This window comes from Ciconia boyciana, chromosome 2 (assembly GCF_034638445.1).
Source record: "Ciconia boyciana chromosome 2, ASM3463844v1, whole genome shotgun sequence".
Lineage (NCBI taxonomy): Eukaryota > Metazoa > Chordata > Aves > Ciconiiformes > Ciconiidae > Ciconia > Ciconia boyciana.
In genome coordinates, this window is record NC_132935.1 from 71115 (window position 1) to 99056 (window position 27942).

Below are 27942 nucleotides of genomic sequence, written 5' to 3' on the forward strand. Positions count from 1 at the left end.
CTCTTATTTTATTTCTTTGTTTTAAGCATCTTGGCAATTTAATAATTTTATTTGAAACATATTGTGATAAGGTTGCCTGATACGACATGACTTTATTGGGCAAATTGTGCCCTAGGAGTCTAATGCTGAACACATCTCCACTCACTAATCATGAATAGTATTGCCTATGGTGCTTATAGCCATCATAAACAAGTTACTTCCTCATTCCCCTTTGACAGTCAGTGCTTATATGGAATTAAATAGTATTTCTATGATCATTTTTTGGTCTTGAAGGTTCCCAGGATTTTGGGCATGAATTTTCCCATCTTCTTGTCTTTGGCATCTGTGTCATATTCCTCTTCACTTTGACTCGTATGTTCATCCTTTTTGCAGAAGACCTCAAATCTACTGTAGACTCGCTTCTCCTTACGCATATTCTCCATTTTTTTCAGAAGAGTATCTCTATCCTCTGATGGTTGCCGATGCAGATTTCGTTTCTGGCTCCCAAAACTCTCTGACCTGTGGATGTTACAGCTTTTCTCCTTCTCACCTTTCCTTTCCAGGCTTGTAGTTGACTTAGAAAGATCAGGATTACTAGTGGATGGTAGTTGCTTGGCCAGTTCAGCTCTGTTCTTCTGACTGTTTGCAGAGATTTGTTCCAAAATCACCTTGGTGTCATCACGGAGGTTGCTGCTGTACAGGATGTTAGCTGTGGACGAAGGAAATCTCCCCTGTGTTGGTTGGCTGCTTTTGGGAGGAAGTGCTGTTGCAAATTTATGGGTTTTTTCTTCCTCCATCATTTCCTGACAGTCCCCTATGGAAGATCGTTTGAGAACCACAGCCTGCTTGTCAGATTTTCCACTCTCAGAAGTGGGTTCCTCTTCCAATTTCTTTTCACCTTTTGGGTTCAAAAGCTGCTTCAGCCGTAGTGACCCTTTTCTTAAAAATTCCATTGGATTTTGTTCTTGTTTTGAACAGTCTTCCTCAGATTTATTGAGAGAGCTGTCAGATCCTTGACTTCTAGGTAAGTTTTCAAGAACTGATGTGGTACTTGTCCTAATCTGTGGTTTCTTCAGTTCTGTATTGACTAATTTTTGAGTGTCTTCTTTGAATGTCACTCTTTCCTTCTTCTCTGGAAGAGTCAATTTCTGAGTGTCTCCTACAAATATAAGACTCTCCTTCTCTGGAAGAGCAGGTTTATTCTCTATGGGGTAAAACCGAGATGATAATTTGTCCACCTTAGTGCTAATATGCGCTAGGGGATCTTTACTCAATGTGTCAACAAGCTGGGGGGTTGATGAGGCCATTCCAAATGTTCTGTCAGCCTCTCCATGCACTTTGTAAGTACTGCAGGAGTCTTTGGAGTCTAGTACTCTACTCTCCAGAATCTTATATTGCACAGATTTGGTACATTTCTTCTCTGTGTTCTGGGATTCTTCCTGTAGATAACTGGAAACAGCTTTGGTATGAGTGACTGTAGCTCGCTCTGTGTCTTTGCCCACAGCTTTGTACTTCTCTAAAAGTTCTGCCACTTTAGATGAGGCAGCTGTCTTTATAGTTTCATTGTCTTTTGTCAACTCACTGGACATTTGTTCTTTTTGGATCATCTGAACCTTTTCTATTGTGGTGTTAGGCTGATCTAACTTGGCAGCACTGAAAATCAGAGAGGACCTGAGTCTTGAGCTCCTCTGGATCAAAGGATTTATTCTGGACCTAAAGGCATCTTGTTTCATTATAGGGGTTTCTTCACCTATTCTATCAGGATCTGCAAAGTCTTTGGCACTTTCAATTCCCAGTGACTTGCTATTAAAAGACATGGGAGATTTGAATGCTGGGATGAGGTCAGTGGGGTGTTTTGTGAGGGTATCCCCGAGAACATCATTATATGCCTCTGATTCCATAGGCATTGGAAGACCTTCTTCTGGTTCGGACTGGTAGGCACTAAGGTATGAAGAAATCCTCCAGTTACGTAAACCTGTTCTATTTTCCTGTGTGTTCTTGTCTTCGTCTTGGTCCTCATCTTTGTCTTGTAAGAACAGGCGTTGTTCCAGGCTTTGTTTCTGTGTAGGAGAAGTCTGGCAAATAAATTTCTGTCCTATATTCTGCCTTCTTAACATCATTCCCATTGGGCCGTTGCCTGCAGGATTCAGCTGATCAGAGCCATGTCTCACTTCCCTGGAAGAATTTGAAGGTACGTAATCCAGCCTTAAGGGGAAACCCTCCTGTGGAAAATTGGACTCAAGTTCAGGGTATCTGGGTCCCTCTCCGTAGTCTTCCAGTTCATTAAATCCTGGCCTACCACCTCGGATTCTCTCAAAGAGTCCCTGAGGTCTGCCAGAAAGATAGGGATGTTCAAACTGGTACTGGTAGAACTGATCCTTCTGAAAATGACTAGACTGGATTTTAAATTCATCCATATTGTTCATGAACATCTGCCTGGCATACTGTTTAGAAGCAGCAAAATTTTCAAATGTTCCTTCTGCAAAACTGTGTCTCTTAAAAGCATCCAACTCCAACTGCTTGGAACGGAGAAAACCCCTGACAGGATCCATCTGCGAATTCTCCATTTCTACCTTTTTATACATTCGCATGGCCGACCCCTCCACGGTATGGCGCAACATGTCATCCCGCCTGAAATTGGTCAGGAAATACCTGTCTGGATCAACTCTGTCCATAAAGGAGGGAAAAAGATTGTCATCCCTCTGGAACATCAGGGGTGCTTTTTTTGGAAAGAAAGGCATGTTATTCCCAAAGGGAGTCATGGCAAATGTGTTCTCTGCCTTTGCCAAGACATTGGCTGGAGGAACAAGAGGTTCTGACTGTGCAAACAAAATTCGGAATTCTTCATCAAAGCTGGCCACCAGCTCTCCCTGGAAGATGTGTGCAATGCTTCTGTGAATCTTCTCAAAAGACCACATAAAACTACAAAGAGAAATAGAAGTAATGACAGTGTATTAGCATCAAGTAACTTGATTTTACCACTTTACATTAAACCATTTCCTTGACTGAAGAAAATTCTCCTGACATTATTTACTGCTCAGGCAGCTATTTGTTACACATTATTGTTCCCAGGCCTCACAGGTATGAATTGATTTGGCATCACATCTTTGCAGAGGATTTTACAAGGCAATAAATGACTTCTCTTCTGAAAAAGCCAGTGAGTAGTAACAACAGCAAGAGAGCAAGCTGATGATAATCCTTATATGAAGTAGATATTCCTGCAATTACTTTGGGTTGTAATTGGTTTTTATAACTGAAATGTTGTGCCCATCTTTACAAAGAGCAAAGGGATCAACTAGGGAACTACAGCAAGTCAGCCTTACCTTAGTCTGAGGGAAGATTGTGGAGCAAATCTTCCTGGAAGCCATTTCCAGGCACAGGAATAACAGAAAGACAACTGGGATCAGACAGCAGGGATTTACCAAGGGCAAACCATGCCTGACCCAATCTGATTGCCTTCTACAAAGAGAAGGCTGGCTGCGTGGACAAGGGGACAGCAGAAGATGAGGTTTTTTTCTTGAGTTTAGCAAGGGTTTCCACATGGCCTTTACCTAAGTATCTTTGTAGCCAAATTGGAACACTGTGGACTGAAAGAGTGTTCCACACAGTAAACGGGAAATTGGTTAGACTGTCAGGCTTAACGGGTGGTGGTCAGTGATTTGAAGTCTGACTGGTGGACAGTTGTAAGTGGTGTTCCTCAGGGGTCAGGGCTTGGGGAAATAGTCTTTAACACTGTCATTAATGACCTGGACAACAGGACAGTGTGCACCCTGAGCAAGCTTGCAGATGACACCAGAATGGAAGGATGGTGCAGTTGATGTGCCAGTCAGGGCACATCAACAGGCTGGGGAAATGTGCTGACAGGAACCTCATGAAATTCAGCAAAGGCAAATGCAGAATATTGCACCTGGGATGGAACAACCCCATCCACCAATACAGGCTGAGGATGACTATCTAGAAAGCAGCTTGGCTGAAAATGACCTGGGGGTTCTGGCAGGCAACAAGATGAAAAAAGACAGCAGCACCTTTGCAGAGATGGTAGCTCAACACGTACAGGGATGCAGTAGTAAAAGTGCAGCCAACAGGTCAATGGAAGCGATTATTCCCCCCCTAGTCAGCACTTGTGACACTGTAGCTGGAGTACTGAGTCTAGTTTTCACAGAATCACAGAATGGTTGAGGTTGGAAGGGACCTCTGGCACTCATCTGGTCCAACCCCCCTGCTCAAGCAGGGCCACCTAGAGTCAGTTGCCCAGGACCGTGTCCAGATGGTTTTTGAATATCTCTAAGGATGGACACTCCACAAGGTCCCTGGGCAACCTATTCCAGTGTTCAGTTAACCTCACAGTAAAAAAAGTGTCTCCTTATGTTCAAATGGAACCTCCTCTGTTTCAGTTTGTGCCCCTTGCCTCTGGTCCTGCCACTGGGCACCACTGACTAACCCTAATCCAAAAACTCCCTTCAAAGCAGAATAGTTAAAGAGACCAAGGAGTAGGCCTTTACGTTTCAAGAGCAAGTCACTTGTATGGAATTACCTGTGCCTTTATTGTTAATAACTATACTGGGGTTAACCCACAACACCTTATAATTACTGTATCTTTTTTACAGATCATTTGCACTCTTGATGTGAAGGAAGCTTGGCTTCCAGTGTCTGGGCTTGAGGGCTTGTTTAATTGGTGTATCTACCTCAGTTGCAAATGGTGTATTTTTCCTGAAAATTGTTGCTCAGTATGCTTCAGTGAGAAAAACTTTTGTCACTGATGTTCATTTGGAAGTGCTGAAGCACTGCTTTACCAATTAACCAGCCTCTTTCTCAGTGAAACTGGGACATGTAACATTGTAGGGTTTCTCACCTGTAGTTGCCACTCAGCACCACCATGCAGTCCACCAAGAGGAATTTCTCTTTCACATGGCCTTTGAAGGACATCCCTGTGCGGCAGTAGTAGGTTGGGCCAGAAACTGTCCTCACCCTTAGGAACTGCAAACCAGACAAGGCACTGACTCAGTTGGAAGCTGTTACTTCCCTCCCCCTGCCCCTCCTTCTTCCCCTTGCTCTTTTAACTTCCATCCTGCCACCATGTTTATACTTCAGCTCTAGTGATTCTGCCTGCATACACAATAGATAGATAAATCCGTGTATTAGTGTGTCCTCAGCCTTCAGCCCTGTATTGTTGTGCCAGCTCTCCTAGCTTTCTTCATACTCGTCTTTCTTTCACTAGGCTCTGGCCCATTTTCCCCTTTCTCAGGTTTTTACTGTCATAACAGCCCTCTGTGTCCCAGGACATATCCCCCTCAGGATGCGAATTAGGGGCAGGGCAGGTCTTTGGTTTGCTCACCTCCACATAGTTAAGATTGACTCTGCATTTAGCAGCTGTATCGAGGAAAAGTTGAGAGTTCATTTCATCCAGCAAGATGTACACAGGCACTCTGCGAGCAGCAGCATCCAACACCTCAAACAGCAGATCCACATCAGTGAAAATGTCCATCACTATGGCTACCACCTAGGAAAAGAATGCAAGAAAGACATCAGCGATCTGTGCCTGCTTATGCCCTCACTGATCACATTCCCCTGCACCTCACATTCCGAAGATGCACTGCTGCACTGTCTCCATTTCAACTGCCTTTTTAAACAGGAACCTTCCCATTTAAAGGTTCCTTTAAACATTGTGGGCCCCAGAACTGGAAACAGAATTGCTATCTAAGGTGTATATTCTGTATATGAGTGTGAGAGGTGAGGGAAAAACCTCACTGCCACTGAGAGTTCCCTTAGTCATTAATCCAATGATAGCAGGTATTTTTTTGCTCACATAACCAAACTGGAAGGTTGTATTGAGCTGCTTGACCACTACCTGTTCACCCCCTCCAACACACCCATGCCATTTTTAGATAACTTCTTGGCCAACGTTCAGTCAGCCACTATATAGCTGCACCTATATGCTGATAATATGGGAAGCAGCTTCAAAGCTCTATCTCCCTGTCCGTCCCAACTCTTATTTCATCAGTGAGTATAAATACCTGATGGAAGGGTGTAAGGAAGATGGAGCCAAACTCTTCTCAGTGGTACGCAGTGAAAGGACAAGACACAAATTGAAATATAGGAAATTCCAATTAAACATAAGAAAAACCTCTTTTACTGCAAGGGTGATTGAACACTGGAACAGGTTGCCCAGAAAGGTTGTGGAGCCTCCATCCTTGGAGATACTCAAGGACACGTCCTAAGAAACCCTCTCTTAATTGACCCTGCTTTGAGCAGGGGGGCTGGACTAGACCATGTCCAGAGGTCCCTTTCAAATTCTGTGAACTCTTCGTATATTTTTAGCATGGCCTTACACACTTTTCCATAAGACCAGAGAGCAGAGGCTAGCTCTGATGCAGTAAACGGTAGTTTTAGAATCGTCCTTCCCCTCTGTCAGGTCCTGGGAGCAAAGTTAAGGGAATTAGCAGAGGACCTGAGGCATTCCGATTCATCTTTTGCACACATATAATTTTATCTCTGCCCTAGTTGGGCTCTTCACTGTCTCACCTGTTGAGCTGCTCGAATCATTCTGCGTGCCTCCTCCTTAATGCTGGGATTGTCCGGGGGTGGTGGTTGCACGAGGGTTGTCACCTCTGTTCCCCTGAACCCAAAGACCATTGGCCAGCCCAGGTCAAGCTCAGGAACAGCAAGGTCTGAGTTCATGGGCCAGTAAGTCCCAGACGATCCATCCATGTCATTGTCACCTGCAGTGTCTGTGTTACCTTCCTGATTGGCATACTGGGGTTTCTGGAGATTCTGTATGATGTGATCCACCTCTGAGTTACAAAGAAAATCAGGGGCTGCTTCCTCTGCCAGGAAGCGTTGGTAACTTTCTTTGCCCTCTTCAGTAAGCACATCCAGAGCTAAGCGGTAATACTCCTTGTAATGGGGGGGAAGATAGTTAGGATCAAGGGGATTGTCCCCCTGTGAGGAGCTTTGAGATCGACGAGCCATGAGGGGAGGGAGAGCTGTAAGAAAAGAATAACCAACAATGAGAGCAGTTTCACTCGTGACACATCCATCCTCATAAATGGTGAGAGCTGGGGGTTCATGATGGCAAAATTAAAAGGGAAGAGATTCAAAGCACACAGAGTAATGTTGAAGAAAGTTCATTCCAAATGGATGGAGAGCCTTAAATTAGGCAAAGGCGATAACCACTTAAGCATCACTTTATCACAGTTAAATGTTTTTGGGCAAAACAAGGAACAAATCAAATCGGGCAGCACTGAGATGAACAAGGATGATGCCTCTAACAGAATGCCCAACTTTCTTTCTTAGGCTGGTGATTGCTAAGCTTAAATTTGCCTTTTGTTTTAAAGCTACCTTTTTTTTTTCCCCCTCTAAAGAATAATGCTGCTGGTTATTACCTGAAGTCCATTAAAACTCATTTCCAAATGCTACAAAAAGTATTTAGTGTGTGTAATATGGCACTAAACCGAAAAGCATATGCATGTATACAAATGCACCCTCTGAATCCTTATAAATTGAGTGTTATAATTACCTCAGCATATGAATAGAAGCAGGGTACGAGTGGAATGCAGGCAAGTATAAGGGTATCCTGCTGTTGTAACATGGTCAGAAGTCAGACAAGTCTTCATGAGATCCATGAAGAAATAAAAACCAAGGGACATGATTGCTTCTTCAATCTCTTGATGTTGGGAAAAATCTGAGCTGAAGGGGCTCATATTCAATATTTGACAATTGTCTGGAGGGAACCTATTATTTGAGACTAAAGACAAATTTGATTTTAACCACTTTTTGGAAGAAAAGCTTGTTGTGCCACAAATACAACTCAATAAATACTATCCTACTGATCTGCAAAGAACTCCAAAGCACTTTGGCTTCTGACTCTCAATTAATGTCAATGCTCAGGCATACTTTTCCTGGGGCCCCAGCACTGACATACCAACAGAGGCTTCTCATAATCAAAAAAGAGCATGGCTGTCCTTGACCACTCATGCAAAGTTACATTAAGAGGAAGTGTGAGTGTAGAGGGTGAAAGTGGCTGCTAATTGTCATTGCCATCCAACACTTCTGCTCCCAAAATGGAAGGGATTGCCATGGATGTGGGAGGAATAAAAAAAGACTTCAGGCCCATGCTATCACTCTCATTAATAGCTGTAAGTATAAAGCTAGAATAGTTTCAACATAAAGCCGGAGTGGACTTTCTTATCTGACTATCTGCATAGCACAGATCAGTGCTATGTTACTCCTGCCTCAAACTTCCACAAGTTACTCCTGCTTCAAACTATAACTCCTAGTAGAGCTGCATGATACAGCAGGAAAAAATATGGTCTTAATATAAAGATAGCAACGGAATCTAACAGGTCCCTGTGTGAAGTATTCCAATAGATAATTGTCTTTATAGTCCACACATGTAACCTTATTTGTAGTCTGAATTGTCTAGATTTATCTTCCCACTCTAATTCTATCTTTTTTCTCTGAAAATAAAAAGCAGTCCACGATATACCTCCATTTTGGTGTGCTCAAGTCCCCTATGTACCTGCTCTTAACTATTTTAGTAGTGTCTTTAGCCTTTCATTTTAAGGAAATGCTCCTGGAGTTCCATTCATTCTTGGATATGAGAGAGACCAACATATTCAACGTATTCAGATATAACCCATAAAGGGGATGAATGGTCCTGCAGACAGCAAACTGCTCATAATGCTAGCTTGCTCAGAACAGTAAAAATGAGAGCCAACTACAAAAACAAAAAATGAAGAAGAAGCAGAAGAACCTTATGATAATGACTGGACAATCAAAATGGCAGAGTGAATATAATGTTGATAAATATAAAGTGGTGAAACAACCTTAATTTTATATTTTATTGATTAATATAATTATTTCAATACTGTTATATATCAAGAAGGAGAAGATGGACCTTTAAAGGAGAAGTGTCAGCTAATGCTAAGCATTATTAGGTAAGGAATAGAGAAAATAACACCACTACACAGATTCAGAGGGAACTCACAAGCTGAATGTGTTGTCAATACGAAAGTCTCATTTCTCACATCTTGAAAAAGGCCATTATAAATCTGAACTATGACTCTTTAGTCTAAAGAAGACAGCTACAAAATATGACCAGGGATAGCTGTCCATTTTCTCCTCCAGTACAAGAACTAAAAGGGCATCAAATTAAACTAGCAGGTAGTGGGTTCAAATTGAACACCGGGAAACACTTTTTCTCAATTGTACTTAGTCTGTAGAACTCCTTCCCGCAGGATGCTTTAGGATGGTTAGAGAAAGTACGTACAAACAGGATAGACACACAATACTTTGTCAGAACACTTTTCCCCCATCCCACAACTTGTGGCTGGAAAGGTAGGTCAGGAAATATAGGGGGAAGGCTAATTGGGGTAGTTTTTACAATAGCAGGAGTCACTTTAGTTCCCCAAGGATTTGTGGTAGTCAATATATTCATGAATAAGCAGGAAAAATAGTACCAGTGAAGGAATAAATTTGATACAAAAGCAAAATGATGCTCATGGTTTTCTCTAAGCCACTGGCCACAGGAAGAAAACAAATATGGAGTTGGAGGGACTCCTGGGACGACTGAATATAGTGTTCATAGGTGAAGTGGGGCAGATGGTCCCAGGAGGGTCACTGGTCTGTGAGGGATGTTCGGAAGGGTACCTGCGCTTCTCCTGTAACATGGAGAGACGTCTGCACTTGACTGTGCTGCCAGAATAAACACAGTCTCTCAGGAGGGCGTTGCCTCCTCCAGTCTGCGTCGGAGGGTGTCATTTCGCTGTGTGTGCACTAAGGAGTGCCAGCCTCAGCTGTGAAACGCACCGGGTGACTGCTCCCCTGGGCTTTGTGCGGGCTGGGCAGAGGGCGCGGCGTGGCCGGAGGGCAGGCAGGAAGCAGGTTTGTCAGCACCCAGCCTGGGACATTTTTGGGGCCATCAGCCTTCACGCCGCAGCCCAGGCTGTCTCCCACCTAAGGCCGTGCTGAGGCGTCTCCGGCCTCCGAAGAATCAGCAAAGAGATCAGTACTGAGCACAGGGAACCAGGGCCGGGTGCGCTCAGCCACCCTGAGAGCAGCCGGAGCGCACAGGCCGGGGCGGGGCAGCCTGGTCTCCAACGTCACCTTCACCTGCGAAAACAGATCCCGAGGGCCGCAGCGAACACCTGAACTGGATTGCGCCAAACACTGGCGCATGAACAGACCTCTGGCTGACTAATAAGGCTGGAAAATCTGCACCGTCACCCTCTTTGGCTCACAAGGAGCGAGATGCTGTGTCTTATTGCAGCCAGCTCCTTCTTAGAAGTTAATGCTGAGAAAGCACCATCAAATCCTGCTTGGAGAGAACATGCAGCCTGCTGAGTGTGCCATTCCTGTGTTTGCCCAGGCAACAGTTCTAGTCATTAAACCTCCTCAGTTCCTTCAGGTGGTTTTAATTTCTTCCAAAATAGATGCAGAAAACTGAGAACCAGAAATTATGTTTCTGCCACCATAAGCCTAAGTAACTCATGACCTGCAAGGATATAAGGACAAGTCCCTAACAAGTGGGCACAATAAATTTAAGAGTAGCTACAGTGTGTTTGACCATTACACTGTTCCCAAGGAAAGGCAGGAAAACTGTAAAAAAAAAAGTATCCTTTTCCCCCAAGAAGACCCTAGATTACTCTGAGCAATCCTCTTCCCCCAAGAAGACCCTAGATTACCCTGAGCCTAAGTGTGAGGAAATTCTGGAGTTTGCTCACTTTTAAAGTATAGCTGTCATGTACTTCGATTCCCCTGAACAGATCCTCATTTTTATTTTAAAAATGAAGTTCAGGAAGAATCTGAAGATTTCATACTTCCATCTGGATTGTGGGACAACTTGTTTGCAGCAGCAGTTGCAAATCTGAGTGGGCAGCCTGCTACGCATGCATAGATGAACTCTACAGTGTGTTCACAGAAGCTGCACGTAGCGCCAGAGTAATAGCACTAATGCTACACAGGAAGTCTGCGTGTATGCAATGAGGCAAATATACTCAGGACACTTGTCATAGCTGCATGGATAGTATAGGTAAGCAAGAGCAGCAGTTTCAACCACCTACACACACTGCACACGCTGTGTACGCACTCGAGTATATCTCTTCATAGAATCCTTGATAGATCAATTCTGGTTTGAAACAGCTTACATGATAACTAAGCAGGACTTTAATTTAAAAAATATCTTAAATATCCTGCAACTCTCAAGAGAAAAGTAACTTACTGAATAGGATTCCAGAGAGTGAAAGCACTTGACAGTTCTTGGCAATTACCTGGAATATATTCAAAAAGATATGGTCCTGTTTGCACTTGTGATGCATCTGCTGGTATGTCAGAAGTGGAACAAGTTTGTGCAAGATGGGAAGCTGATGGTCTGGCGATACAGATTTAGAGTCTGGGGAATAAAAACATTTTCAAGACTGACTGGTTGTGTCTACATCTGTAAGGAAACATTACCATAGCCTCTGGATCCAAATGAGAGTTGAAGAGGTTGAAGTTTCTGCATATAAGGAGAAAAAGCTTGAGCAAATCAAGATCTCTGTATCTGTTACTTCAAACACACATGCAGCTGATTTCCTAGTCCAAAAGGACACTGCATGGGCAGGAGTTTGTTTATGGAAGCAGAGAGGTGTGCTACAGTGTTCAGTTTTATTCCATATGGCAGTTTTCCTTAAAGCTACTCATCTAGACTGCTTTCTAGTTAGTAACTATTAGCATTTATACAGCTATAAAAAATTTTAAATAATGGGTAAGGCACTGTGACATGTTTTCTGTGTTTTCTTCATGCTGCAGAATTTAGTATCTTCATCAATGACATGGAGAGTGGGACTGAGTGCCCCAGCAGCAAGTTTGCAGATCACACCAAGCTGAGTGATGCAGTTGATATGCTTGAGGGAAGGGATGCCATCCAGAGGCACCCTTGAAACGCTTGAGGAGTGCGTCAATGTGAATCTCATGAAGTTCAAAAAGGCCAAGTGCAAGGTCCTGCACCTGGGTCAGGGCAAACCCCAGTATAATCACTATAGACTCGGGGAGGAACTCCACAGCAGCCCTGTGGAGAAGGACGTGGGTGTACCAGTGGATGAAAAGCTGGACGTAAGCTGGTAATGTGTACTTGCAGCCCAGAAAGCCAAGCGTATCCTGGGCTGCATGGAAAGAAGCGTGGCCGGCAGGCTGAGGGAGGTGATTCTCCCTCTCTGCTCTGGTGAGACCCCACCTGGAGTACTGTGTCCAGCTCTGGGGTCCGCAGTACAAGAAAGACATGGACCACTTACAGCGGGTCCAGAGGAGGGACACGAAAATGGTCCGAGGGCTGGAACACCTCTGCTATGAATAAAGGCTGAGAGAGCTGGGGTTGTTCAGGCCTGGAGAAGAGAACGCTCAGGGAGGCATTTCAATACTTAACTAATACTTTAACTAATTTGATATCCTTCTACGATAAGGTCACCCACCCCGTGGATGAAGGGAAGGCAGTGGATGTAGTTTTTCTGGATTTTAGTAAGGCTTTTGATACTGTCCCTCACAGGATGCTTCTGGACAAGTTGTCCAACTGTGGGATGAGCAGGTACATGGTGCACTGGGTGAAGAACTGGCTGGACAGCAGGCTTCAAAGGGTCATAATGAATGGGGCTACATCTGGCTGGTCACCAGTCACCAGCAGTGTCCCTCAGGGCTCAATTCTAGGGCCAGTTCTGTTCAATATTTTTATCAACAATCTGGATGCAGGAGTTGAATGTACCATTAGCAAGTTTGCTGATGATACCAAACTGGGAGGTGCTGTTGATTCTCTCAAGGGACGTGAGGCCTCGCAGAGCGATCTAGATAGATTGGAGCATTGGGCAATCATCAATGGCATGACATTTAACAAGAGCAAATGCCTGGTTCTCCACCTGGGACAGAGTAACTCTGGACACAAGTATAAATTGGGAGAGGAGTGGCTGGAGAGCAGCCCTGCAGAAAGGGATCTGGGGGTGCTGGTTGGCAGCAGGCTCTATATCAGTCAGCAGTGTGCCCTGGCAGCCGAGAGGGCAAAGCGCATCCTGCGGTGCCTCAAACACAGCCAGTCAAGAGAGGGGATTATGCTGCTGTATTTAGTGTTGATGCAGCCTCACCTTGAGTACTGTGGGCAGTTCTGGGCCCCACCATTTGAGAAGGATGTTAAGGTACTCAAATGGGTCCAGAGGAGGGCAACAAAGCTGGTGACAGGGCTGGAAGGCATGTCCTATGAGGAGCGGCTGAGCACTCTGGGTTTGTCTAGTTTGGAGAGAAGGAGGCTGAGGGGCAACCTCATTGCTCTCTGCAGCTTCCTGAGGAGGGGACGTGGAGAGAGAGGTGCTGATCTCTTCTCCCTGGGATCCAGCTGGGGACAGGATGCCTGGGACGTTCAAAGCTGCATCAGGGGAGGTTCAGACTTGACATTAGGAAGCATTTCTTTACCAAGAGCGTGGTCAAACACTGGAACCCTAGAGATGTGGTCGATGCCCCATGCCTGTCAGTGTTTAAGAAGCATTTGGACAATGCCCTTAATAATATGCTTTAACTTTTGGTCAGCCCTGAAGAGGTCAGGCAGTTGGACTAGATGATCATTGTAGGTCCCTTCCAACTGAACTAAACTATTCTATTCTATTCTATTCTATTCTATTCTATTCTATTCTATTCTATTCTATTCTATTCTATTCTATTCTACTTAAAGCGGTATGGGAAAATAACAGAAGATTGGCAAGGAGGATTGTAAACACGCTCAAGTGACTTATAGCTGGGGTGTCGAAAAACACATATATCATACTAATCGTTGTTTAGCCTTCTGTGTTGGGCAAGTAGAACATCTGTGTTTAGATACATAGGCCTGTGATAGACTTAGAGGCACCCTATCAAACATGCTTGAGATTCCTGCCGTGCAGTGGGAAAGATCAAAGCACAGTGGTAAACTACACCTGCGTGAATCCCTGATATACAGGCGAAAACAGCACGTTTGGTAATCCTCTAGCATAGACCAAGCTCCGTGGTGCCTGTGTCCCCGCTTGTGTGCCTCTGCCCGGGTGCTGCTTCAGCAATCCCCCGGTTGGCGAGGTAACGAAAATAAATTTACTCTTTGCATTTCATTCGTGTTTTTGTGGTTGTTCCTGCGTCCTGCCTGTGCCGGCTCACACAAAGCGGCTTATAAGAAAGGTGGAGACTTTTTACCAAGGCCTGTAAGCGACAGGACAAGGGGCAACAGTTTTAAACTGAAAGAAGGTGGGTTTAGATTGGACATAAGAAATTATTTACGATAAGGGTAGTGATACACCAGACCAGGTTGCCCAGAGAAGTTGTGGATGCCCCATCACTGGAAGTGTTCAAGGTCAGGTTGGACGGGGCTTTGAGCAACCTGATCTAGTGGGAGATGTCCCTGCCCATGGCAGGAAGGTTGGACTAGATGATCTTTGAAGGTCCCTTCCAACACAAACCATTCTATGATTCTATGATTCTATGAATTCGTTGGCATGCTTTCATTCCAAGATCTGCAACAAGAACTATACTAGGTTGATGAATTCTCAGCTTGCATGAAGAATGCTGGGGTTTTTTCTACATATATATATATATATATATATATATATATATATATATATATATATAAAAAATTGATATAGCGTATTTGCATTACACCATTTGTAAGCCCTAAAAAGTATGGGTAATTTCTGTGAAGAAGTATCTCAGGAACACTTAGCATTGGCATCACCCCAATAATCTCCCTCTAGCTTCTCATGTGCTGCTATCTACAATGAATATATTCCATGCTTTACATGACAAGAGATGCACAAAATGATTGATACTCTTTCAGTAGTCTTTCAAACTACTTCCCTGTTGATTTAAGCAGAAGGGGAGAAGTTAACTGGAACCTCAAAGGTTATTATCTTTCGTCACTATGGTAAGTGTGAGGTGATCTCAGGTCAGTGAATAAATAAAACTTTACAAAAGTGATCTAGGTAGCTCCTGGGCAGAAACTCTGCTAGGAATGCTAATTCGCTATGAGGAAGCAGAGTCACCTGAGCTCTTGGATTCCATGCACTTGCAGTCTTTGCAAGTACACTCCTGCTACTGTCCATCTTGTGGAATTCATCTAGATTCTGCATTTTGTTCATGTTGTTTTGGTTTTTTTTTCCCCCAAGTTACAACTCCTGGGAATAGGTATCTGCAACTGGCAGAACTCTTAGATGCCGGTTCAAATTTGATGTTGTTAAGCTGACAACTGCAAGGCTGTGTCTCTAGTTCTAGGTCAAATAATCCACTATTTGATAAGTAAGTCCCCTACAAATTAGCTGAAAATGATAACATACCATTTATGGCTAATGCGTCTCTAGTTCTAGGTCAAATAATCCACTATTTGATAAGTAAGTCCCCTACAAATTAGCTGAAAATTATAACGTACCATTTATGGCTAATATGTGTTTGCCATAGTGAGGTTTCTAAGATATAATTGGTTTTTTAAACTACTGTCTCTTCACATCTATGTTAACTAGTTTTGATCCATTTAAAATGTGTCAGTTATCACAGTGCAATGCTGGATTTTGTGGAGAACCAATTCACATGCCTCAGAGAAGATGAGTTATATTACTAAGTATGCAATGTTGCCTTGTTATTGTTTGACTCTAGAACTGTGTATTCTGTTTATTTTTTAGGGCATTCAGGATGTATAATGCCAGGAAGGGCAGCTGAGTATAAGTACTTTCTCATTCTCTCTTAAACCTTTGGCAGTTGTCACATAGGAGGCCTGGAAGATCAAAATGAAGGAAATATTTGGCAGAAGCAGCAAAATTTGGGCTACAGCTCTATGAAATGCATAGCCCATGTGGGCCCTTACTTCCTTAGATATGATTGTCAAAGGCTCTCATTAAAGTTAGACAGCAATTCTTTGCTTTTATGACTTGGTTCCTTTAACAAGAATTCACTGAACATCTTCTCAGAGTTTGTCAATCCAGAGTGACAGAAGATTAGGGCACACATTATTTATTAGTATTCTTGCATGATGGCTGTATTTTCCTAGATTATGAGGACACCTAAAACAAAAGAGGAACTCCAAGAAGGGGTTGCCTCCTTGCTTGAACTTCACCTGCAAATCTATTTGCTGCAGCTTCATTCATGCCAGAAAAAGACAGACATCATACTTTTGGAAATCTGAACCACTATAACTGTCAAAGAACAGTCAAAGAACAAACAGTCACAAACTGAAAAGATACCAAATGTATATGGAAGCCTGTAACTACTGGTTAACATATTTATATGCTCGTTTATTTTATTTAATTAGGAATTTCATTTTATTTTAATTGCTAGTCACAGTTTACAAATTTTTATGACACAAGCTATGGGGAATCTAGTGAAAAATGAAGATGCTAAAAAGAATAATGTGTGGCACCTCCACATTGCCCTTGAGGGTCTTTATAAAGGGTAATAAGATATTCTGTAGTCCACTTATAGTTCAGGAACTGAATTGTATATGGTTACAGGAGGAGAAGAGATCACATAAATCCAGCATCTGCAATTGTGAACAGCTATGTGACATATGATCAGTCCAAAAGGAACCACTGAACATCCCTCCTTCCATTTACATGACAAGTACTGAAAAAAGTAAGACCCTAAAGACCCTTGGTACAAAAGCCCCAGAGCCATAAAACCTACAATGTACTACCAGAAGGGAACAGAAAGCTCAAGTACACCACCGATGTCCTTCATGCCTTCAGCAGCTGCAACTTTATCAGGAAGAGCACCCCAGGCAGAGTACTGCCCCTACATTGTACAAGAAGGCAAAGGATTCCTATTATATCCTGCCAATATGACCTGGGAAAAAATTCCAGCTTTTTTGAACTTGATTTTATGAGCAGAACACACCAATATGGGACCTGAGAAGTTCTTTAAGACCACTAAGCATACTGGCATATGCCACTACTTATCCTGCTGTGCAGTCCCTGTTGTTTTAGAGGAAGACGAAAGAAAAATTCCAGAAGCCAAATTAGGTAGCAAGGGGAAAAATTCTGACTTCTTCCCAGCACCTAGCCCTTAAGCCTTGGGTAAATTAAATATAAATAAAGTGCAAACAAACTATAACCAGGGGAGCAATTCAGGTGTCTACACACAGGTGTTTAATGTCACTTGGAATGCCCTAAGGTATCTTGCCTGGCTTCTAGCTGCTGGTCGAGAAGGGCGTGAGTCTCTCGTAGGGCTTGTGCCACATCTGCTGTGTTTTAGATACCCTAAGGCACCTAAAATGACACTAAACACCTAAGTTTAGGAACCAGGATTGTTCCTCAAGGGTCAGATTCATTAACTAAATGCAGGTGTATAACATGCCTACATGCAAGCTAATTGCCTTGTGTTCCCCTTTATAGTTGATGGAGAATAGGTGAATAAAATCAAAGGAGTATGGGATGAGATTCATATTCTAATATAAATGCTTACATTTGGCCAAGTCTTCTCTTAATCTTTCTCCCAGAGACATTAACAAATCAATCTTCCAAAGCTTCAGTGCTCAGTCTTCAATTTTTTTAACTCCAAGATTACCTTTATCCTGTCATACAATCCATTTTACCAAGACCCAGATTGAAACTTTCAATTCGTTATACCAGAACCTGCCTAGGAGATGGGTGGTTCCAGAATTTCAGTCTTTAAATTTCTAATAGAGTAAAGAAATTGGAGCAGGTTTTCTGCTTTTTCAGTTGTACTTTCAAACATAACTTCTACAGTAGGACAGATCAGTCTCACCCAACTTCAGGCATCTTCATTGCAGAAAATGTCCATGAATGTCTGATGTCCACACTACTATTACCAACCACCAAAATCTAGTCAATACAGTGGAGCAAGTAATTGTCTCACACTAAAGTAGATACCCACATCAAGGCTGATGAATCCTACCATTACTGTACAACATTTTTTGAGCCATCAAATTGTACTAATACTTCTTTTGTACTCTGTTCCAGGTCCATTTTAAAATGCAGCCAGCACAGCTGAACACAATATTCTGATGGTTCTCTTACCAATGCTGGATTTGAGACAAAACTGCCTCCCTACTCCTGCTTGTACATCCATGGATGTTGCCGTGGCATTGCACTTCAGCTGGTTGGCTACTCTGACACCCATCAGTTTTTGCAATGGTTGTTGGGATACAGTCTCCTTTTTGTAAGTATGAAATGGATTCTTATTTAGTACATGTAATAACTAATGTGATGCATCAGTTTATCAAGTGGTCCAAGGTGCTCTGTATACCTGCCCTATCTTCTATTTTTATTGACTTTCCCAATAATCAAGTACCTAAAAGCTCTATCACAAGTGTTTTTACTTAATTGATCAAAATATTAAAGAGATAAAACATAACACTGAACTTTGTGCAAATCTGTTAAAAACAAACCTATCCAATGATGACTATTTTTTGAAACAAAACTTCGTAATAATTTAAAGTGCCTATTTTAATTTTGAACTGTGTGTTGTCTAGTGTATATCACAACTGCTTTTTAAAAGATTAAGAGTACATGAAGGGGGACTATTAAATCATCTGATATAATATTGCAAACCATTAGCTTAGCATTGAATATTGCAAGTCAGTGAGTATCTGGCTTGCATACTGCAACTCAGCATTTCACTATCCCATTCTACCTGTACCTGTAGTCAGCTGGGTCAAAAGGAGATGAAAATCCCTAAATACATTTATCCATTTGTGCAATGAGGAAAACTACTTCCCGACTCCTTCAGAGAAGTCCTACAATATGAGACTTGATTATCATTGCTATTTTAATGTATAGATGGAAAAGCAGTAGCCATGATTACCATGCAGCACACAAAAGGCCTGACTGATAAAGAAAAGCAGAGCGGAGTAGAGTAGAAAAGTGCAGATACAAAGGGCAAAAAAGAGCCAAACAATCTTTCAGCCTGAACACCTTAGTCACTTGTACACACAGGCAATAACATTCCTCCCAGTAACTATATTTAAATATATATATATAAGAAAGATTTTTTTAAAAAATACCAAATAGCTGTGAGTCAACCATTTTCTCAGCAAGCTACTTCAGCGTTCATTTACTTTTATTGCAGTGAAAATGCATCTTATTTCACAAAGTAATCTTTAACTTCAGATTTTAACTGTATTATAATGCCACCATTCACACAATTGAAAAATTACCTAATACCAGATCTTTTGTCTGTTCAAGTGCAGTGTAAATCACTTCTCAGGTTTCTCCATGATAAATGGAACAGACTTTCTGCTGGTAGGCCTTGCCTCCTGTCCCTGGACAATGTTTGTGGCTTTTCCTTAAGATATCTCTGAACTTTCTCTGGTAATTTAATTCATCTTCACATCACTGAATCTTCAATTCTATAATTGCAACCTTCATTCTGGATTTCTGTATATTGTTTTATATCTGACTGTATTAAAATACATTTCATCAGATTGTAGTGTTGTGATTTTTACTGTTGTTTACTAAATATATTTATAAATATGATATTTACCGTTTCCTCAAACTTTATGTTATCCTTGAACTTTACTAGACATTTACTCATTACATAAACATTTTATTGAACTCCTGAGCAGCACTACAGAAAGACTCCATTGCTGGTAAGTGTGACAAAAATGAACATTATTAATACCTTCTCTTTAATGATTGATACTAGTAAATTACTATTTCATTAACTACCTAATGCAAGACCTGTTAATTTAATCCATATGTTAAAATGTAAGATTTTAATCACATTTCAGAAAGCATTTATTTAGATTATTTGGAGAAGTCAAGGCTTATAATAATAAGTATACTTACACCTTCACCAACCAAAACTGTATATTTACTTGAATCCCAGAGGGCATACAATTAGATCAGGTTTTTTCCTTTGTATAAATTACCTTGCACTGGCAGCACATGGTTTCATTTGCATTATCCTGGCCTTTCAGCTCACTTGGTTAGGTTTTTTCCAAAGTTCCCTGTGATTATCTCTGGATTTAATAATTTCAGTGTTTAATACCACTTACTTTCAGTAAACTTTGTGAGAGATCTTATTAATGGTCTTTTGAAAGTAATGGACTTTTATTTCCTGAAATGCTTTTAGCATATTTATCCAGCTAACAACTGGCCATTAGGGTACAGATTTGTGATCAAATTACTGCGGAGTAAACTAAGTTTGCACAAACATAATGATCCACAGTACCCGCCATACACATTTCTTGTCATGAATGAAAGGCAATTACTTCTTCAACAAAAGTGAACTCTAATGCCTTGCATTTACCACAGGGTATTATACAGTAAAGGTACATGCATACGGACAGCTGCTATGAAATCGTTACTCTGTGATGACACATCTGAGTGTACAGTGGTTTTGTGTGCACCCACATCCTTAATCTGAAACTGTATTCAAAATAACGTATTTCAGTCAATTTTCTCTGTGTAAATTACTGAGATGGGTTTTCCTCACTTAAATCCTGATGATTTAGATTATAATCCTCCGGAAAGATTATAGTTTTTCCCAATCCCATTCCATGCAATATACTGTACTTTGTACTCCTGTGTATTGTCTTCTTTAATACTAAACATTTGTAATGTAAAAGCCCCTCTGAACATCTTTGCATTTCACCTGCCATTTACTCATATCAATTTATGTATTTTCTTTCTCATTTCTCTAAATAAAGAGTGTACAAATTCTCAGCCTCTCCAAGCTTTATCCTCACTATATCCTCCCCTCTCTTTACTGTATGTTTCCGGGAGAACAGAACATAAAATCAGCTGTACTGGATTGGATCAAAGGTCCATCAAGCCTAGAAACCCATCCATCTCCAATAGGGACTAAGAGCAGATGATGTGGAAAACATGTAGGGACAGGCCAAGCATTTATGATGCTTCACCAGCTTCTCTAAGCCAATTTTAGCTAGCCAAGGCTCAAGAACCTCCTGACCCAGATATCCTTTAATGACTGTAGATAGCTTCAAATGATTTTGCTATCATAAACTCACACAGAGTTTCCCTAAACCCACATAAAATTTCAGCATCTACAACAGCCAGAGGCAAGGAGTTCTACAGCTCAGCAATAACAGTCATCTACAGCTCAGCAATAACAGTCAAAAACAGTCATCTTCTCTTTTGAATCTGCTGCTTGTACTTCGGTTTTTTGCTTTGGATAGGAAAATCAACATCTATTGACACTTGTCGTGACACTCTGATTTTATACATCTGTCAACTCTCTCATCACTCATCACCTTTCTAGATGGAGACCCCTACCTTATTCAACTGTTTCTTATACGGAAACTGTTCTGTGCCTCTGATCATCCTCTAGTCTATTCTCTTGAATTTGTTTCACTCCACTGTATTCTTTTTTGAGATGGTGGGACTAGAGTTGCAAGATGGAAGTGAAATATGGCTTTATATACAGTGTTTACATTCCTTTCCTTTCCTAATATGCCATTTGCTTTTTGACCACTAAGGAGTAATGAGCATCCTGGTGATTTATAGGATAAGATTACTACACTTTGTGGTTTTTTTTCTTTTAGTCCTGCTGTTGCTGAACTGCCCCAGTGACAACCAATTGATTTTCCTGAATCCCAAGAGGCTACAGGCAAACAGCCTTGCTGGTTGATTGAATATACAGTTACAGTAAAAGACGCTGATGAAGAGTCGGAATCCCGTTTGTACTAGATGAAGTACCGGCAATTATTAAATTGGTTCTTGCTTAAGACTGTCTCATAATCTAGGCCCCATTAGACATGATAAACAGATGAAAGAGAAAAATGAGCCGAGAGGTACAAAGGAACAACTGGGAGATGTGCAAATTGAGCATTGTACATATAATCAGTTATGGAATTAAGTGGTCTGTAGGCACTGTACTACAGACAGCTTCTATAGTATTGAAAAACAAGGTTTTGATGGAGTTTCTTAACATAAGGAGAAGCATGGGAGAACCATCACAATGCCTAAAGGACAGGCAAAGTAACTGGCATCAGACAGAAAAAGTCTGTTACGGAACCATGTGCTCGGTCCATGTGCTCCACCACGAAGAGCACATGGACCAAGATGAAACATTTGTGAATTTATTTTTACAGGGATTCCAGACTAGCTTTCATTTATCATTTGACAAGTCACCACACTGGCTCCCATCTTCTTCATAGAAGCTCTGCAGTGCTTTGCATTTACTGTTCCTCTGATTTTGCAGTCACTCAGAATTGGTATTTCATGAAGTCAGGAAAAAAAGCATTGACCAACTCTCCATGCGTTCTAGAAGGCTGTTACCATTATTTGGCATTTCATGCAGTTCTCCGCTATCCTAAGCAACCATTTAATAAAATCATGTTCATAAATCTAGAAGTATCAAGAACACCAATCATAATCAGAACTGTACCATATTAGATAATGAGTGAACCAAAACTGCAAACTTCAGTTCCTTCCCAAGAAATCCTTCCTCTAAGTATAGTAGATGGGACAATGATGAACACAGACAGATACAGAGAAGGCTATAGAAAGAAACAAGTATTCAGTACCTAGCTCTTTAGAACTTCCTTTTTAGCATGCTAATATGGGATAGTTGTTGGGGTTTTTTTCAGGAGGAAGCTGAAGGAGAAAAAGAAGGTAGGCTTTGTAGCTGTTTATGAGTAACTCCTCCCATGCTTAGGGGCAGTGGATAAAGGAGAGCACGAAGGAGCTTGTTGAAAACTTAACAAGTGGGAGATGAAGGCTGATATAATGGGCTGATGAGAGGCAGGATTCAATCTCTCAGCAGCAAAGGTCTTCTCCACCCGTCTGCTTGGGCTTTCCCAAAGACACTGGGTTGGTTGATACTGTGCCAACGCACCTTTGCACAGGGAGTACTAATGCAATCACTCCCCTTGTCAGCCAAAAAAACATTAGCATGGGAGAAACAGGAGGAGAGAAAGGAGCATGCAGCTATCCGTGTGCAATTATCAAGAGCTTTTTTTGAGGTGGGAGCCTCCAACGGAAATTTCCCTTTGGCTTGGCCTGAGGCCTGCTTCTGTTCACATTGGTGTAATTGGGAGTGACTTTACTAGCTTTGATACTTATCACAAGCATTTAGTTTTTTGTGATCTGCAAAAGCTATCGGACCCTCTTAATACTGGAAAGCGTAAGCAGTGATGTGATCACAGTCTACAACTATCTCTGCACAGAAAAGCATTCAACCACAAGAAAATTTTACTGTAGGCAGAGCAGGGAAAAATAACTGACAGATGAAGCTAGATGTAAAAATTCTCCCCCTTTACCTCTGGATTAACACTAAGAGCAGAAACTGGAAAAAGTATAGACCTGTTGGCTTGTGCATCATTTGCTGCCTGTCCATATTATGTCCCATTTTGATGGATTTTAACTGTTTTTTCCTAAAAGAGTAGCATGAAATTCTAGTTTCAGCTATGCTGAGTGGATGATCACCACAAAGCCCTACAGATTAAAAAAAAAAAATAGAAGGACCTGCATTTTTCTTGATTCTTTGTGCCTGGTGTGAATCAAGAGCGATGGACTGTATTTAACCAGTCTAAGCAAAAGGAAACGGGCTCAATGTTTCCTTTCTCTCTCATCTGCTGCCTGCTGATGCCTCAGCACCTCAGGCTGGCTCTATCTTCCTTCCCAATGCTGACTCCAGTGCTTGTTGTTACGTGTTTTGCCTGCACAGCAAGTTCCCAGACTGCCTCTGTAAGGTGATCACTTCCCTGGCTGGACCTGCTTCTCTGCTTCAAGACACTCCCAAAAGCTGAGGCCTTCGTAGGTCTGTATGCACCAGCAGAGGGAACTGCCTGAGAGGAAGCATGGCTGTATCCCTCTGGCTGGAAAGGGCTAGTAAGATATGACCTCTGCCTGAGACCTCATGCTTATGTGCAAGTATAGGCACAATTTGCTGGTCTTAAACACCTTGTCTTTTCATTGCCCTGGATACCAGCAAGAAGAGAAAGGCAACACAGACAGAAGAATTTACTTTAGCCTGCTGGACTCCACAGACAGCCACAAAACCCTTCTGTGCTATTAACATTTGAAGGACTTCCAAACCCTGGTCAAGAAATTAATCAAACCGATTCTGAGAGTCAAAGCAGCAGGAAATGGTACATCCAAGAGAAAAATGTAAAGCAGCAATTTCCAAACGGTGGTCCAGCAGTCAGGAATGCAGGCATCATGTTCAATGACATCACTTACATTTTTTATGGTGGGCTGTGAAAAATTTTCAGGTTTCCAAAACGTCTAGAACGCCCAAAGTTTAGAAATCAATTAATTAAAAAAATTATTTGGTCTGCTAAAATAGAAAAGATTATATGAAAACGGGTTGCTAATATTCTGGAAGGGTCAGTTTTAGGAGAGGACAGTAATGCCTAAGGTAAAACTACTTGAGCAGACATTGTGACAATAAGACATGGAAAATGTTGGTTTGCTCTCAAGAAAATGTTGTACTAGGTAAATGATTTGGGGAGGGACCTGTCTCCTGGAATATGGTTTAAGGTGTGAGTTTTTTTAATTCTGCATAGTGATGGAGGGACAGCTAGTGCCTTCTAATCCTGCTGCAGCAGACTGAATAACCTACATTAACAGTGACAGATATGCTCACCCTTTCCAGAAGCTACTCCTGTATCCTAGCTTTCTGTACTACGGATTGGACTTCTGCTGAGGAAGGATCTCTCAATTTAAGGCCTCTCACTTGCCAATCTCACAGTGATGTGCCTGTAGCACTTTTAGTTTTCAAGTGTACCCCAGAATTTCCTGGTGTAGCCATAGCACATTGCTGTGGAAATGTTACAAGAGCTATGGCAAAGGATGTTGGATACCTTCCTGTTAACTGCTCTTCTCAGCAAGCAAGGCGCAGATAAGTTCCCCAGAACAGCATGGTGAAATGTGGGTAATAGTCTGAATTAGACCCTTTCTCAGCCACAACTGTGTCTGCTAAGTTCTCACAGCAATAATTTTTCCTCTTTCTATTTTCCTTTCTGTATTTTCTGCTGAAGTCTCTCTGTGTTCTCATTCTCAACGTTCTCATTTTTAGGCTGTAGGCTCAAAGCCTGGGTTACTGTTAAAATTTCTGTTTGGAAGATGAAAATATGGAATTTGTTCTTCCTGTTACAATGTCAGGTATACAACTCCCAGGCCTTTTCTTTTGGTCATCTGACCAGCCTCTACTGATGTTAAAGCATATGAGTGAATGTGATCCCATTCTTTACTCTAGATGGTCTTATATAGATCTCAGTCATCATTTTAAAAAAATGGCATGTGTCTGCCTGCTGGAGTTTCACTTCATCTGAAGTCATGGTCATCAGATGAGAAATTGCTTCAATTAATTTAATCAATTAATTAATTGAGCTTCCAGAGATTACAACTTTATCTTCCATATTACATACATTTGTCAGCTGACCCTACCAACTGGCATAATAAAATCTTTCTGTATCTAAGGTGAGTAGTAAATTTACCGAATGCTACAGGCATGTGGCAGAGTAGAACTGGGAGCCTTGTCAGCACCTCAGAACACCTACTGGACTCCCACTCACCTCTGCTTATTAGTCAGTGCAAGGGATCCCACAAAATATTCTTTGCTGGAGAATCAGGTAATTAGCCAGACATTCAAAATGTCCAGGGGATCTTCCTACAGGCCAGAGGAAGGGAAAAGTAGCAGAAAAATTACATGTCGTAATTTTCCTTGTGAAGTGGTTATTGAGACAGCCTGTCAGCATGTCAATCTTAACTCTCCTATGCAATAAAGCGTATGGAGTGGCATGTGTAAATCCAACCCGTAGAGAGTCACTAGGGCAAAACCTGATGTTTACAGCTACTGAAAAATGAAATGCGATCCTGCGTGCAAAAGGGGCCTCTTACAGAGAGCAGATTACCTGAAGAGATAGAATCATCGAATCATTTAGGTTAGAAAAGACTGTTAAGATCATAAGAGTCCAACCGTTAACCTAACACTGCCAAGTCCACCACTAAACCATGTCCCTAAGCACCATGTCTACGATAGCAACACTCATGCCAAGCTTACTCTCTTTCAATCAATCCCTTTCCTTGGATTTTTATTTACTAGGCAGCAGGTATAAGGAAGCCTAAAACAGAGAACTTAAAGAAAAGGTCCAACAGTGTAAGGTATAACTTGGAGAAGGAGAACTGCATGCTGCCCTTGACTTTTACTTTCCCCCCACATCCTGATTTTAGAAATGCACTCATGAAACTCCTCTTCCTCATTAGGGCTACAAAAATCCAGCCAAATGGGGCCTGATAAGCAGTCCAAAAGTATTCCATTTAACGATAAAATACAAAGAAGGCAGATCCCGCAAAGTTTGGAGGTGAATTTCAGTTGCTTGGAAAGTTGTGATTGCCTGAAAAATGATGTATAGAACACAGGCGTCTCTGTCCTCAGCCATGACACTGCTCTGGCACAATCATATCAGACTGTGGTATGTGGTAGTTGCACTTTTTCCTTTGACATGCAGTTTTCCCTACAACCACGCAAAGAGCATAACTTTTTTTTCCCTCAGAATACTACTATTTCCACTGCCAGGTGACAGCAAATACAATTCTAAAGCCCCTCAGATAAATGGGAGTTAGGTCAAAATGAAAAAAAACTTTCTCTCCCCAAACTGCAGCCCTTCTGTGGCTTTGTAATAGGGTGAAGGCATGCTATGTTTTTTTCTGTCTTCTTGTTTCTTCATCCAATGAAAACACATGCTATTGTAGGCTGTGCAAAGGGATCCTGGGCTACCAGTGCTCTGCACTGTGTAATTGTCACTGCTCTGTTTTGGGGCTAATTTGTTGTCTAGAGTTGTTACTCATGTATGTTTGGCCTCTATCACAGCTGAGCTTATTGCAACTTTCATGAATTAGATGTTTTCAGCAGAAGAAGGATCCTATAGGCACTTCTGTCCCTTTAGAAGTGCCTCCTCCCCCTCTAACTGTTTTAGAAGATAGAGAACCTCGGTCCTCAGGCCAGACAAAAGCCATAATTGACCTCTACTGACCTTAGTCAATTGAGAGTGACGGTAACACAAGACCTTCCCCTTCCTCTCTGCTCACATACAAAACCTGAGGTCTGTCAGACAGGCTCACATCTGTGGAAAAAATTTGTGAGTATATGCACGTGTGCCTGTGCACGCATGTGTCCACATGAATCTGTCTGTGCTTTTGCATGTACGTGCATGAATGTGTGTGTCGCTGCTTGCAGGCCATGTCAGCAGACAGCTACACACCCGTGCATGTGGAGTGAGGTCAAAGAAGTAAAGGTGCAGTGGGCCTCAGGAGCTGTTTCTTGGCTCTTAGCCTACTGCACACCTTGGCCTTTCCAGCGCTACCACCAGTGAAGTCCTCTTTGTCGCAATCTCTCGACCACACATCCCTACAGTGTTTCCTATCCAAGGAGAAGGCCAGCTCAGGCTCTATCGTGGGAAGCTGAGTCAGGCTGCAAGATCTCTTCGTGAAGACAGGGATAAGTTCGGAAATAATACCCACTCCTTGGGGCTTTCTCAAAGGAGATGCGACACAAGTTTGGTGAAGCATTCACTAAGCAGTTTTGATCAGGCTACCTGAGGACTGACAGGTCTCTTCCCTCACCAGCCACAATGCCTGCTGTCTGTGCCGGGACGTTCTCCTTCCCCCCTTGCCTCTCCCGTCTCCCCCTGGGACTCTCCTTTCTCCTACGGGAGCAGTCATGGTATGGCTGGGAGCTCCTGCTACTGGATCCTTTCTGCGTTGAAGCAGCCATCTCCTGCCCACAGACTGCCTGCAGAAGTCCCTGCCCCAGATCCCGAGCGCCCAGATCCCGAGCGCCCAGCGCCTATGGAGGCGGGGAGAGGAGCAGGACAGGACCTCCCAGCCCTTGCCCGCCACCTCATGCAACCATTCAGGTACCCCAGGAGGCGCCTGCACTTCTCCTACCTTCCCAGGTGAGCCAGGGCAGGTGGTGGGTCGCGCTCTCCGGCTCTCCGGTCCCCTGGATGTGCCTGCAGCCTGATTCACGGGCACCTCCGAGCCAGCGAGAATCAAGCTCCACCCAGGG

General features: G+C 42.4%; 1 protein-coding gene across 2 annotated transcripts; it reads right to left on the reverse strand.

Annotated features, from left to right (window-relative positions):
- On the reverse strand, nt 1-27942 carry FAM83H (family with sequence similarity 83 member H). 2 transcript variants are annotated; one of them, XM_072851641.1, is made up of 5 exons: nt 26909-26983; nt 6502-6962; nt 5315-5479; nt 4832-4956; nt 1-2901 (listed from the first exon to the last, which is right to left on the reverse strand). In XM_072851641.1, the coding sequence occupies exons 2-5, from the start codon at nt 6946-6948 to the stop codon at nt 255-257; spliced, it is 3384 nt and encodes a 1127-aa protein (XP_072707742.1). In that variant the 5' UTR covers nt 6949-6962; nt 26909-26983; the 3' UTR covers nt 1-254. The 2 variants fall into 2 exon arrangements, with proteins under 2 accessions (XP_072707742.1, XP_072707741.1); XM_072851640.1 differs by lacking the exon at nt 26909-26983 and adding an exon at nt 27822-27942 and having other exon boundaries at nt 2-2901.